Source organism: Pleurodeles waltl, chromosome 9 (genome assembly GCF_031143425.1).
Source record: "Pleurodeles waltl isolate 20211129_DDA chromosome 9, aPleWal1.hap1.20221129, whole genome shotgun sequence".
In the NCBI taxonomy this organism is placed as follows: domain Eukaryota; kingdom Metazoa; phylum Chordata; class Amphibia; order Caudata; family Salamandridae; genus Pleurodeles; species Pleurodeles waltl.
The window spans coordinates 2,174,308-2,188,409 of NC_090448.1; the positions used below are offsets into that span (position 1 = coordinate 2,174,308).

General features: G+C 46.2%; 1 protein-coding gene across 1 annotated transcript in view; it reads right to left on the bottom strand.

Moving 5' to 3' along the window:
* Positions 1–14,102, bottom strand: part of LOC138258807 (zinc finger protein 567-like) — a 106,667-nt gene that overhangs the window by 72,342 nt on the left and 20,223 nt on the right. Inside the window, exon 2 of the mRNA XM_069206044.1 lies at positions 8,005–8,131. Coding sequence (XP_069062145.1) covers positions 8,005–8,131 — 127 coding nt within the window. The remainder of the gene's footprint in view (positions 1–8,004; positions 8,132–14,102) is intronic.

The following is a 14,102-nucleotide window of genomic DNA, read 5'->3' on the forward strand; positions in this document are numbered from 1 at the left end:
CTGCACTCAAACTAAAGTTTGTCACTGGGATTGAGACAACAGAACTTTAAGCAAATCGATTCATATCCACACATTAACTAGTGGTATGGCAGGATCAACCGGGCCCCATGGACAACCCTGCGTAGTATGTAAACACGCCCTAAATGTATTCATGAAATGAAATGAGCAGACTGGTGATCATCAATTTAAGAACCTTTAGAATCATACCGTGATATGAACTGTCTGTGAGTTACCTCTAGATTATGCATTCTCCAATAATGTGTGTCTCAGATTTGTCAATGAACTTCTGGGGAAAAAAACTGCACCTAATAAATCAGCAGTTTATAGAAATTGTTGAAAGCACTACTTTCCCCATTAATATACTCTCTCTGTCCTGGCTGCGGGTGGCATTCTGGGAAATGCAGTTCTTAAAACAATTACTTCTGTTGTATTTGTTTCTGCTATGCTATCAGTTCACATTAATGCTTATTACAATAGTTACAACATTATATTCGTCTCTCTGTTGTGTTTTTTTGATCTATGTTTTTACAGTCATTGTGATGTCATTTGTTTTGTATATGTCTTTCGCATTCTGATGCATTAGTTCCCAAAGTGGGAAAGAGCTGCCCTTGCTTACGCAAGTTAATAGTGCACTTCAGTTTATTTTATTTTGAAACATCTGCTAGTGCTTTTTCTATTTTATTTCAGTATAAGTCTTTGGATCTCAGATTTCCAGACTTGTATTCTTACTTGGTATTTCTATCATTTTCTGCAATTGCAATTTATGAACTAATATATAATCATACAAGATAAGGAGCTAACACAATGATAACAGTTACACTCAAATACACAATCAAAAACAACAAATCCCACAATCCATTACTCTGGGACAAGAAGAGTACATTACTAGGATAGTAGTGCATTTAGATGTGACCAAAACCTGCAGTGGTCGAAATAAGTGAGCAAGTATATTTTCTGTCACAAGAAGAGAAAACTTTTGAGCGCAAACTCCCTATATACACAGAAAGAAGGACACCTTAAAAAACACAAATAAACATTATAAGGTATGGAAGTTAAATACACTACAATGAACAACAAACAATTAAGTCAAATAAAAAATAATATTTATCTATACATATATTTAAATGCAGATAAATGTATATATTTAAAGATAATAACAAATATAGATGTAAATGTATGTTCATAGAATTATGTAAAAAAATAATAAAAAAAATTAAAAACGCATCTGAGAAGTTGTAAGGTAAAAGTTCTTCAATATCGTGTCTCTCAAAGTAGTAGCCGTACTGTATTAACTTCCAAATTAGTTATCTGTAATATAATGTTCTTGGCTACAACCTTTCGTCTGGTCTACTGTGCTGAAGAGGTCGAAGGTGTTGTTGCTGGGGAGTGTGGTGCCTGGTTGGTTTGTGGACCTTGAGGTTGCTAGCAGTCTTCTATTGTAGGATGGTAGGGTCAGGGGTGTTGCTGGAGAGTTGGGTGCCTGGTTGTTTTGTGGACCTTGAGGTTGCTAGCAGTGTTCTAGTGTAGGGTGGTAGGAACAGGGGTGGTGCTGGGGAGTGGGGTGTTTGGTTGTTTTGTGGATCTTGAGGTTGCTAGCAGTGTTCTAGTATAGGGTGGTAGGGTTAGGGGTGGTGCTGGGGAGTGGGGTGTTTGGTTGTTTTGTGGACATTGAGGTTGCTAGCAGTGTTCTAGTGTAGGGTGATAGGGAAATGGGTGTTACTGGGGAGTGGGGTGTATGGTTGTTTTGTGGAACTTGAGGTTGCTAGCAGTGTTCTAGTGCAGAACGGTAGGGACAGGGGTGTTGCTAGGGAGTGGGGTGTGTGGCTGTTTTGTTAACCTTGAGGTTGCTGTAGGAAAGTACCATCTTGCCTGGCATGTAGCCCCCATTTTTTACTTCTATGTATGTTTGTTTTTGCCTGCGTCACTGGGATCCTGCTAGCCAGGACCCCAGTGCGCATAAAGTGTGCCCTGTATGTGTTACCTGTGTGGTAACTGTATTACTGAGGCTCTGCTAACCAGAACCTCTGTGTTTATGCTCTCTCTGTTTTTAAAATTGTCACTGCAGGCTAGTGACTAATTTTACCAATTCTGATTGGCACACTGGAACACCCATATAATTCCCTAATATATGGTACCTAGGTACCCAGGGTATTGGGGTTCCAGGAGATCCCTATGGGCTGCAGTATTTCTTTTGCCACCCATAGGGAGCACAGACAATTCTTACACAGGACTGCCACTGCAGCCTGAGTGAAATAACGTCCATGTTATTTCACAGCCATTTTACACTGCACCTAAGTAACTTATAAGTCACCTATATGTCTAACCCTCACTTAGTGAAGGTTAGGTGCAAAGTAACTTAGTGTGAGGGTACCCTGGCACTAGCCAAGGTGCCCCCACATTGTTCAGGGCAAATTCCCCAGACTTTGTGAGTGCAGGGACACCATTACATGCGTGAACTACATATAGGTCAATACCTATGTGTAACTTCACAATGGTAACTCCGAACATGGCCATGTAACATGTCTAGGATCATGGAAGTATCCCCCCCAATACCATTCTGGTATCGGGGGGACAATTCTATGCATCCCCGGGGCTCCAGCATGGACCCCGGGTACAGACAAACTAGCTCTCTGCGTTTTTCTCTGCAGCTATCGCTGCTGCCAACCCTCAGTCAGCCCAGTCCCAGGAAGGCAGAACAAAGGATTTCCTCTGAAGAGAGGGTGTTACACCCTCTTCCTTTGGAAATAGGTGTTAAGGGCCTGAGAGGAGTAGCTGCTCCAGGCCTCTGGAAATGCTTTGAACGGCACAGATGGTGCCCTCCTTGCATAAACCAGTCTACACCGGTTCAGGGATCCCCCAGCCCCTGCTCTGGCACAAAACTGGACAAAGGAAAGGGGAGTGACCACTCCCCTGTCCATCACCACCCCAATGGGTGGTGCCAAGAGCTCCTCCACTGTGTCCCAGACCTCTGCCATCTTGAATGCAGAGGTGTGAGGGCTCAATGGAGACCTCTTAGTGGCCAGTGCCAGCAGGTGACATCAGAGACACCTCCTGATAGGCTCTTACCTGGTTAGGTAGCCAATCCTCCTCTGAGGGCTATTTAGGGTCTCTCCTGTGGTTTTCTCGTCAGATAATGAATGCAAGTGCTCACCAGAGTTCCCCGGCACTTCTCTTTAACTTCTGCCAAGGATCGACCTCTGACTGCTCCAGGACGCCTGCAAAACCGCAACAAAGTAGCAAGAAGACTACCAGGAACATTGTAGCGCCTAATCCTGCCGGCTTTCTCGACTGTTTCCTGGTGGTGCATGCTCTGAGGGCTGTCTGCCTTCACCCTGCACTGGAAGTCAGGAAGAACTCTCCTGTGGGTCGACTGAATCTTCCCCCTGCTAACGCAGGCACCAAACTTCTGCAACACCGGTCCTCTGGGTCCCCTCTCATCTTGACGAGCGTGGTCCCTGGAACACAGGCGCTGGATCCAAGTGACCCCGACAGTCCAGTGGTCCTTCTGTCCAAATTTGGTGGAGTTAAGTCCTTGCCTCCCCACGCCAGACAGTAATCCTGTGTACTACGTGATCTGCAGCTGCTAGGGCTTCTGTGCACTCTTGCAAGGATTCCTACGGGCACAGCCAAGCCCAGGTCCCCAGCACTCTGTCCTGCATTGCTCCACTCGCTGAGTTGACCTCCGACTTTGTGGGACCCTCTTTTGTTGTGCTGAGATGACCGCTGTGCTCAGATTTTCTGAACGCCTGTTCAGGTGCTTCTGCGGGTGCTGCCTGCTTCTGCGTGGGCTCTCTTGGTTGCTGACCGCCCCCTCTGTCTCCTGCTCCAAGGGGTGACCTCCTGGTCCTTCCTCGGCCCTGGCAGCACCCAAAATATTCAACCGCAACTCTTGCAGCTAGCAAGGCTTGTTTGCGGTCTTTCTGCATGGAAACAACTCTGCATCCTCCAGCACGCCATGGGACATCTTCTGGCCAAAGGTAAAGTTCCTGGCACCTTCCGTTGTTGCAGAATCTTCAGCTTCTTCCACCCGGAGGCAGCCCTTTTGCACCTTCATCAGGGGTTTAGTGGGCTCCTGCCCCCCCCCGGACACTTGCGTGACTCTTGGACTTAATCCCCTTCCTTTGCAGGTCCTCAGGTCCAGGAATCTGTCTTCAGTGTTTTGCTGGCAGTTGTTGTCCTTGCAAGAATCCCCTATCTCGACTTTACGGTCTTTCTGGGGTAGTAGGGTAACTTTACTCCTACTTTTCAGGGTCTTGGGGTGGGGTATCTTAGTGTTTTCCTACACTCTACACTAGGCCTGGGGTCCATTCGTGGTTCGTATTCCACTTTTGGAGTATATGGTTTGTGTTGCCCCTAGGCCTATTGTCTCCTATTGCATTATGTTGTGTTCTACAGCGTTTGCACTAGTTTTCTAACTGTTTACTTACCTGATTTTGGTTTGTGTGTATATTTTGTGTATATTACTTACCTCCTAAGGGAGTATATGCTCTGAGGTACTTTTCGCATATTGTCACTAAAATAAAGTACTTTTATTTTTAGTAACTCTGAGTATTGTGTTTTCTTATGATATAGTGCTATATGATATAAGTGGCATAGTAGGAGCTTTGCATGTCTCCTAGTTCAGCCTAAGCTGCTCTGCTATAGCTACCTCTATCAGTCTAAGCTGCTAGAACACTACTAATCTACTAATAAGGTATAACTGGACCTGGCACAGGGTGAAAGTACCACAAGGTACCTACTATAAGCCAGGCCACCTTCCTACAGTTGCTAGCAGTGTTTCAGTGTAGGGTGGTGGGGACAGGGGTGTTGCTGGGGAGTGGGGTGTCTGGTTGTTTTGTGGACCTTGAGGTTGCTAGTAGTGTTCTAGAATAGGGTGGTAGGGATAGGGGTGTTGGTGGGGAGTGGGGTGTCTGGTTGTTTTGTGGACCTTGAGGTTGCTAGCAGTGTTCTAGAATAGGGTGGTAGGGATAGGGGTGTTGCTGGGGAGTGGGGTGTCTGGTTGTTTTGTTGACCTTGAGGTTGCAAGCAGTGTCCTAGTGTAGGGTGGTAGGAACAGGGGTGGTCCAGCGGAGGGCGGTGTTTGGTTGTTTTGTGGACCTTGAGGTTGCTAGAAGTAGTCTAGCGTAGAGTGGTAGGGACAGGGGTGTTGCTGGGGAGTGGGGTACTTGGTTGTTTTGTGGACCTTGAGGTTGCTAGCAGTGTTCTAGTGTAGGGTATTAGGGACAGGGGTGTTACTGGGGTGGGGGGTATTTGGTTGTTTTGTGGACCTTGAGGTTGCTAGCAGTGTCCTAGTGTAGAGTGGTAGGGATAGGGGTGTTGCTGGGGAGTGGGGTACTTGGTTGTTTTGTGGACCTTGAGGTTGCTAGCAGTGTTCTAGAATAGGGTGGTAGGGATAGGGGTGTTGGTGGGGAGTGGGTGTCTGGTTGTTTTGTGGACCTTGAGGTTGCTAGCAGTGTCCTAGTGTAGGGTGGTAGGAACAGGGGTGGTCCAGGGGAGGGCAGTGTTTGGTTGTTTTGTGGACCTTGAGGTTGCTAGCAGTGTCCTAGTGTAGAGTGGTAGGGATAGGGGTGTTGCTGGGGATTGGGGTATTTGGTTGTTTTGTGGACCTTCAGGTTGCTAGCAGTGTTCTAGTGTAGGGTATTAGGGACAGGGGTGTTGCTGGAGAGTTGGGTACCTGGTTGTTTTGTGGACCTTGAGGTTGCTAGCAGTAGTCTAGCGTAGAGTGGCAGGGACAGGGGTGTTGCTGGGGAGTGGGGTACTTGGTTGTTTTGTGGACCTTGAGGTTGCTGGCAGTGTTCTAGTATAGAGTGGTAGGGATAGGGGTGTTGCTGGGGATTGGGGTGTTTGGTTGTTTTGTGGACCTTGAGGTTGCTAGCAGTGTTCTAGTGTAGGGTGGTAGGAACAGGGGTGTTGGTGGGGAGCGGGGTGTCTGGTTGTTTTGTGGGCCTTGAGGTTGCTAGCAGTAGTCTAGCGTAGAGTGGTAGGGACAGGGGTGGTCCAGGGGAGGGCGGTGTTTGGTTGTTTTGTGGACCTTGAGGTCGCTAGCAGTGTTCTAGTGTAGGGTATTAGGGACAGGGGTGTTGCTGGAGAGTTGGGTGCCTGGTTGTTTTGTGGACCTTGAGGTTGTTAGCAGTGTCCTAGTGTAGGGTGGTAGGAACAGGGGTGGTCCAGCGGAGGGAGGTGTTTGGTTGTTTTGTGGACCTTGAGGTTGCTAGCAGTAGTCTAGCGTAGAGTGGTAGGGACAGGGGTGTTGCTGGGGAGTGGGGTATTTGGTTGTTTTGTGGACCTTGAGGTTGCTAGCAGTGTTCTAGTGTAGGGTATTAGGGACGGGGTGTTGCTGGGGTGGGGGTGTTCCGATGCCTGGTGTGTATATGGTGGAAGGGGAATACATTGAGTGCACAACATGGGAGCAGAACAGATGGATACTTTTTGGTGGTGCGCCATACTACAGGCTGTGACCTTTGTGGCAACCTTCCAACTCCCCCATGAGTCAGCTTGGCTTCATTTCAAGCATCCTTAACCAACTTGTTTTTCTCTGCGGATGACGCACAAGAATCCAAAAACAAGAGTTGTGACATATAAGAACTGGCTGCCCCAACACATGGCACACACTCTAATACTTGTGAGTCACTTACAGTAACTGTAACGTTGAACTGCAACTCCTATATTGCATGTGGCAGAACTAGTGCTGTAATGCTAAGCGGTGGCTCCCCTGTGGGTAGCGCTGCCCTTCACGACTGCAGCAATCTTTGGCTCTGCTGGTTCTTGCCCCCTCTTCCCACAGGACATTTTAAAAGGCTACCGTCCAAGCATCCAAAACAGCGCATATATGCCATATTGCTGGGTGTTAACATCGCCACAACAGCAGTCTCCCCTAAAAAACAACTACCACGGAAACATTCAGAACAATACAATGCACATACTATAGTACACACACGGAACACTGCACAAATATGCTCTACGGTTGGGTATCGACGTGAACACAGTAGCACCGTCACTTAAAAACAACATACACAAAAGATGTAATACAGTGTATTAGACAAGGTCTTTGCATACATATACAAGAGAGCTCAGATGTACCATATACTCGGCTGTCACTGTGCTTACAACAGCACACTACCTCTCTCCGATTCTTCAAACATCATCCAACCAACAAGGCATAGTAGAGAAACATTACCAGACCCAATCAGTCCAGATGGGCCACTGCACACATACCACTGCTCTTTATCAGCTCTACCACCTCAACTTAATGCACTCACATATGCTGTGCAATGGTGCAAGGGACAAGCAAATTAACTCTGGCTGCAACTAAACCCTTTCGGCTAGATCTCCAGCCACACCAGTGAAACTCTGCTAGCGACCAATGTAGACATTAATAAAGCACACCTAATGCAAACAGTAACAACCACAAATACAAACATTTCTGCTCATAAGCTCAAACAAACTCCAGTTGAACTTGAAATCAAGGCCAGAGCCTACTGTACCCCTGCTGCGCTACAAGCCATATTAATGACAGAAGTCTAATATAACAATGGTACTGAGCTTAAGGAATGCCGCACAGGGGTAAAGGGACACATTCTTTGACTGCTGAGCCTTTCTAGGCAACAAATCTAAGCTCTCTGATGAGTCAGGAGTTACCCAGCGCAGAGATAGCTTTTAGCAAGAGTTTCTGTGTCAGCGCACATCAGTGGTGCGAGTTTCTGACATTCATTAGGTTGAATCTAAAAAACAAAGAAAACACATCTCTGTACTATTACTTCGCACATTGATTCTTCTGTCCTGTGGCACTTTCTAATTCAGACGTGAGCCCTTCACGTACACCGATGATCTCCTCTTCCTTTTATCATGTTTGTTGTATTACCTTCTGTCATTTCTTTTCACTAGGCATGCATTTGTTGATTTGTTTTTTCATTATGTTGTTTTGTACTTATAAGATGGTACAGTAGCCTCCCCCTAGAGTTAGGGAATGTTTTTATAGATTTTTAAAATGAAACAAGTACATACCTAGCGAGATCAGAGCCTGGTGAATTTCCTTCATCACGTTCCTGTACAGTTCCTTCTGCCAGTCCTGCAGAAGCTTCCACTCCTGTTCGGAGAAGTAGGCTGCGGCATTGTGGATGGAAGGCTGGACCTGGACGAGAAACACATAAATGGCTTACTGACCGTCTCCAGTTACTTAAATCTAGATCAATTGCCCCGGATTATCACTACACCTCCACCTTCAATGCCCTTATCTTCTATTAACAGATCTACAACGTAAAATGTACACAAGTTTTCACCCAACTCGAAATGAGAGGAGTGACAGTGACTATAAAGTGGAAATGGTCTTCTGGATTTTGCTGCTTTTGTGACTGAATGTGTAAAAAAACGCAAATAAACTGGAAAAATCCACATCATATTGTTGTTAACACTTACTCGAGTGTGCGCCTGTGTCAGTTTGTACATACCCTGAAATAAATATCAATTTCAGCCCCACTCAGCAGGACGTCACTTTGGATGCACAATCATGAGCCTAGTACAGCTGGAACGCAGAGGCATGAGACTGGACACAGAGGTACTGTGTGGACGTGTAGGTGACAATTCTAGGTAATGTGCACTCGAAGGATATCCCGAACACACAGGAGAAACATTTAGACCCAAGCTAAATGGGGATGGCAGATTTTAGGATAGATGCTAAAAATATTGAAACAATGTGCTCTGAAATTTTTTTTAACCATATGTAAGATAGTACAGTTTGTTCAAAGACAGCGCAGGCCACAACAGGTTGCAGACTTTCTGTAAATTTTGGGAACAGCAGCGTCTTCCAAAGCAACCATGAAGGGTGCAGGCCAGGCTGACTGTACTGAGCTTTGCCCAGGTAGTGCTGTACTCAAGGTGACCAGCACCTAGCAAACAGCGTAGAGTGCAGTGAGTAACATCGCCTATTTATGGAGTCAAAGCCTTCACATAGAAGCCAAGCTGGAACCACGGCTGCTTGCATCGTGGATTCTGCAGCACCACCAAAACAGAACCTACTTAAGTTCTGAAACTAACTTATAATTACTTTCCTTCTGTGATGAATTACACACACCTTGAAGGTGTAAACCACAAGCCTGGCTGGAGTAAACAGGCGCTCTATAAATCATTTATTATTAAGTTGAAACACCTACTGAATACTGAAAGCGAACATGGGCTTGTCCAAACCTGCAATCTCTCATCACTTCGAGTCACTCCCCTTTCGGCCACTCCCAGCCACCCCAAAATCACTCACAATGTCTATCAAGATGTGGCTAAGTCATTTAAGATTAAATATCCTCAGAATGTCATCAAAAATTTTAAAAAGTTTGAGACGCCCACTTAGCTAATCAATACGGTAGCGGCTGATATGGGAAGCTTAAAACAGACATCTTCACATGTAACACTACATCTTGGTCTAATGTTTTCCACAAGAAACTCTGGGCCTCATTTACGAGGGCCTAGCGGCACACCGATCCACCGGAACAATTTTTTGACGCTCCAGTGGGGCAGTATGCCTGCCCATATTTACAAGGCCACGCAAAATCACCTTGCGTGACTTTTCATGACCTTGTAAATACAGACCCCATTTAGGCATACAGTGCGTGAAGGGGGCGTTCCATGGATGTTGCATGGAGTGTTCCCAAGCAACACCCAAGGAACCCGAAGGAATCTAACACATTCCCAGATTTACAAGTCTGGGAATGCGTTTGTTTCCACCTCAGGGGCAGCGTAAGAGTGACTCAACAGGAGAATAGCTTTATTTCTCCTTTTTTCTTCTTTCTATGTCTGCAGCACACACAGAAAGAGGAAAACGCCTCTTGTGCTTGTTTTTGTGCAAAGGTGCCCCTTCCTGCACAAAAACAATTGTCCCCACAAAGCAGGCACACTGGCACCATGGTGAAACGGTGCTTGCATTGGCGCATGGCAGCAATTTGTGCACAAGGACAGGAGGAGAGGACAGAGGTGCGCCATATCTTGCAGATATAGCGCATTTCTGCCCTCTCCCAGTGGTGCAGTAAGGCACTTGCTGTGCCACCCTGCGCCACCGGCCTTGTAAAAGAGGTTCTCAATGTCACATCACTTACTAACATCCCTCACGGCTGTAAGCTTCAAATTTCACGCTCTTCACTATCCAATGGAACAATCACTATCTTCATCTACGATAATGGTATGTTACTGATCCAGTTCACAGTTATATGCCTTTCGTTATTATTCCCACTGATGCTCAATGCCCTATCGGAGGCTTCTTCTCACTCTCCCCCTAAGTCATTATTCAACCCCCACATGCTCAACTCGTCTCTCACTTAAACACCCCCCACTAATCCACACTCGGGGTTTTATCACCAACCCACAACATGGTGCTCTCACACTCCCAAGCATACTTCCTAATATCTACTCCACCCTCCCAAATATACCTCCATTCCTATGCTTCCCCAACAATGCACAACCACTTAACTCCTCGTCATGATTAGCTACCACTGAGATCACCCCCCCATTTACCATTCCAGAACATCTTTTTCAACTGCAACCCTTAACTAGACCCACTGACGCACCTCCAACCTGCCAGATCGCACAGACCAACCCATCTTACCATAGCGCACCATTCCATGTCAGCCTACCCCATCTCCCCTTACTCTCACACATGGAGCATTCGCCTTCACAATGACAACCACCCTATAAGACCCTGCTCCCCACCCACATTACAAACACATTTGCATATAACTTACCTGCTGTGGGTTAGTCCCAATCAGCACTATAACGCTCCCCTATCCCCCCTTGCTACAATCCCTCACATTACACTATACCTCGCATCATGACTCCTGCTCACAACACCTTGCATTCTTGCCCATTGCCCTACTACACAAGAACGCATCATAATCTCCTCCCACACAGCAACACTTCACACCACTCATTTTCCTGCCCGCCCGTCAAACTCCACTCCCCCATACATTCACTTCAATAACCCACCCTCTAGAACACAAACTAGATCTCCTCAACTTGAAATGCTCAGTGAGACTATATTCCATCTAAGCTCTAGACTATCTTCTCTCCTAAACTCTCTAATCCCCCCACCGCAGCTGAAGGCACACTATTCCTGGCGATCTGTACTGAGGAGTAGTTGTCTACTTCACCCTGAGTCACACCCATTCCCTCCCAAGCTGGCACTGTTGACCTACGTGCAACTTACAGCACCCCATTACCAAAACCTCCTCTATTCTCACCACCTCCTCCACCTTAGACAACCCCAACCAACACAGAATTCCGATTACTTTCTTGACTTATCCCGAACACTAACCCTGACTGAAGCAGACACCTACTAACAAGAACATTATTCCTATCATAACCAAAACCTTGACACCCCTCAAACCAAATTAGTTACTCTGCTTTACTCTGCATGCTCCACAATTGTATACCTACAGTGAAGCACAAGCTGGTAATTGTGTGCACCATCTCTCACTACAACCTTGACATTTTAATTCTTACAGAGACCTGGTTCATTGACAGATCTTCTATTTTCTCCGAATTACTCCATCACCAGAAATGACAGGTAAGGCAGGGTTGGAGGGGTGTTGCAACCATATTCAGTGATTCACTGCAATGCTAGGAGACACCAGATGGCTCTTTCTCCACATTCCAATGCCTCACTCTGGACCTATGTGCTCAACACAATTCTCCTTTCAGAGTAAAAGCTACCTACCACCCACCAGGTGATTACACCGCCTTTGTTCAGGAATGCCCAGAACTAGTAATTGACTAAACAACCCAAAGCAACAATGTGATCTTCCTGGGAGACTTCAATCTTCACTGGGGACCCACAGAAGGCTCTGCAATGACCCACTTCACCTCCACTCTCTCCAGCAATGATCTGATACCACATAACTTAAAATCAACACACAAAAAAGACTCCATATAAGACCTAATAATCTCCAAAGAAGACTGGATCTCATTGATCAAACCATACTGGTAGATTAGTCTGATCATTTCTTCATTCCCTTCAAGTTTAGACTCTCAGACCATGACTAATCTAACATGTCTTAGAAAGGCAATGTCTCTTTACAAATCAAAGCAAGTCTCTGAGTGAGAAATCTAACCACTTTAGATGACTCCTGGACTTATCCAAGAATCAACTGAAGCAACGCTTCAATCTGATCAAGACGTCCGTTCTACCCCTCCCCTGGTGTTCTAATACAAGGATGCTTGGCATCTATTCAACACCATTACAGAAAAAGGTTTACACAAAATTATCATGAAAACCAAACCCTCAGACCCCTTTGTAAACCCAATCCCAGGTTACATTGCCAAAGATCTTTTTACTTACATGCTCCCCTACTGGACAAAATTAGTGAAACTCGACCTCAAAACTCGACAAGTCACCCCTCTCCTTAAAAAAACCTCCGCAGATACTTATGGTCTCAACTATCGCCCGATCTCCAACCTCTCCTTGCTTCAAAAATCCTTGAAAGATGTGTAACAAAGAAAATCATCCAACATATAAAAAACTACAACCTCCAAGACGAATATCAATCAAGTTTCAATCAGGGCTGGAGCACAAGAACAGCATTACTACAGGTGGTCGATGATGCACTTTGAACCCTAGACTTAGGCAACTCCTGATTCTTCTCGACCTATAATCAGCCTTTGACACGGTCAACCACCACACACTCCTAGAAACATTAAAAAATTAAACAGACATTGATAGAGTGGTTCCTAAATGGTTTGAATCATTCCTTCTGGACAATATGCAGAGAATAAAAATTGATGAGTGACTCTCAACACAGATAGTGGTTGAGCAAGTGGGCCCCAGGGATCTATCCTTGCCCCAACCCTTTTCAGCCTTTACATCCAACGCTTGGGAGCTCTCAAGAAAACAGGGATTTTCTATCATCATTATGCAGATGGCACACAAGTGTATCTCAAAAATGTCTCCCCTCAAAAGACATCTCGCACTTCATCATCACTCTAAACTCTTCAAAACCGGATGACTTCTCAGCCCCACCCTTTTCAACATCTACATGGCTCCTCTAGCCAACATCCTCTACCCAGATGGCCTCACCATCATTTCAGACGCTGACGACACTGAGCTCATCATCTCCCTCACTAGGAACCCAGCTACCACCAAGAATAACCTACACGCCGGACTCCTCGCCATCGCCAACTGGATGACAGCAAGCCACCTCAAATTGAACTCAGAAAAAACAGAGATCATCATCTTCGGTACCAACAAGACAGCATGGAACGACTGTTGGTGGCCCACCACCCTTGGACCACCCCCAACACCCACCACCCACGCATGCAATCTTGGCATCATACTGGACTCATCTCTCTCCATGACTCAGCAAATCAATGCCATATCATCCTCCTGATTCAAAACCCTTCGCATGCTACGCAAGACTTTCAAATGGATTCCTTTAGAAACAAGAAGAACAGTCACCCACGCCCTCATAAGCAGCAGACTGGACTACAGCAACGCCCTCTACGCAGGGACCACAGCCAAGCTTCAGAGAAAACTCCAGCGAATACAGAACGCAGCCGCACGTCTCATCCTCAACCTCCCTCGCCACGAAAACATCTCTGCCCACCTTAGATCCCTATGCTGGCTGCCCATCAACAAAAGGATAATTTTCAAAATCCTGGTTCACGCTCACAAAGCCCTCCACGACACTGGACCGGCCTACCTCAATGAACGAATCAACTTCCACAAACGAACTCGACAGCTCCGCTCCGACAACTTCGCTACAATACCCCACATCCAACGCACCACCTCCGGTGGCAGATCCTTCTCCCACCTCGCCGCCAAAAACCTGGAACTCCCTCCCCAACACCCTACGCAAGACCCAGGACCTCCTAACCTTCAGAAAGCTCCTCAAAACATGGCTTTTTGAGCAGTAACCTCCCCCTTCCAGGACCTTGAGACCCTACCGGGTGAGTAGTGCGCTTAAGAAATTTATTTGATTGATTGTCCAAAACTGACCCCTTTCAAAAACAAATTCCTGCTCTCCCCTTTGAAATCAACACTTCTGCTACAATCCTGGATGGACACTCAAAAGATGCTTAACAATAAACCCACCATTGTTAACAGTGCCAATTCCCTAGGAGTCATCATA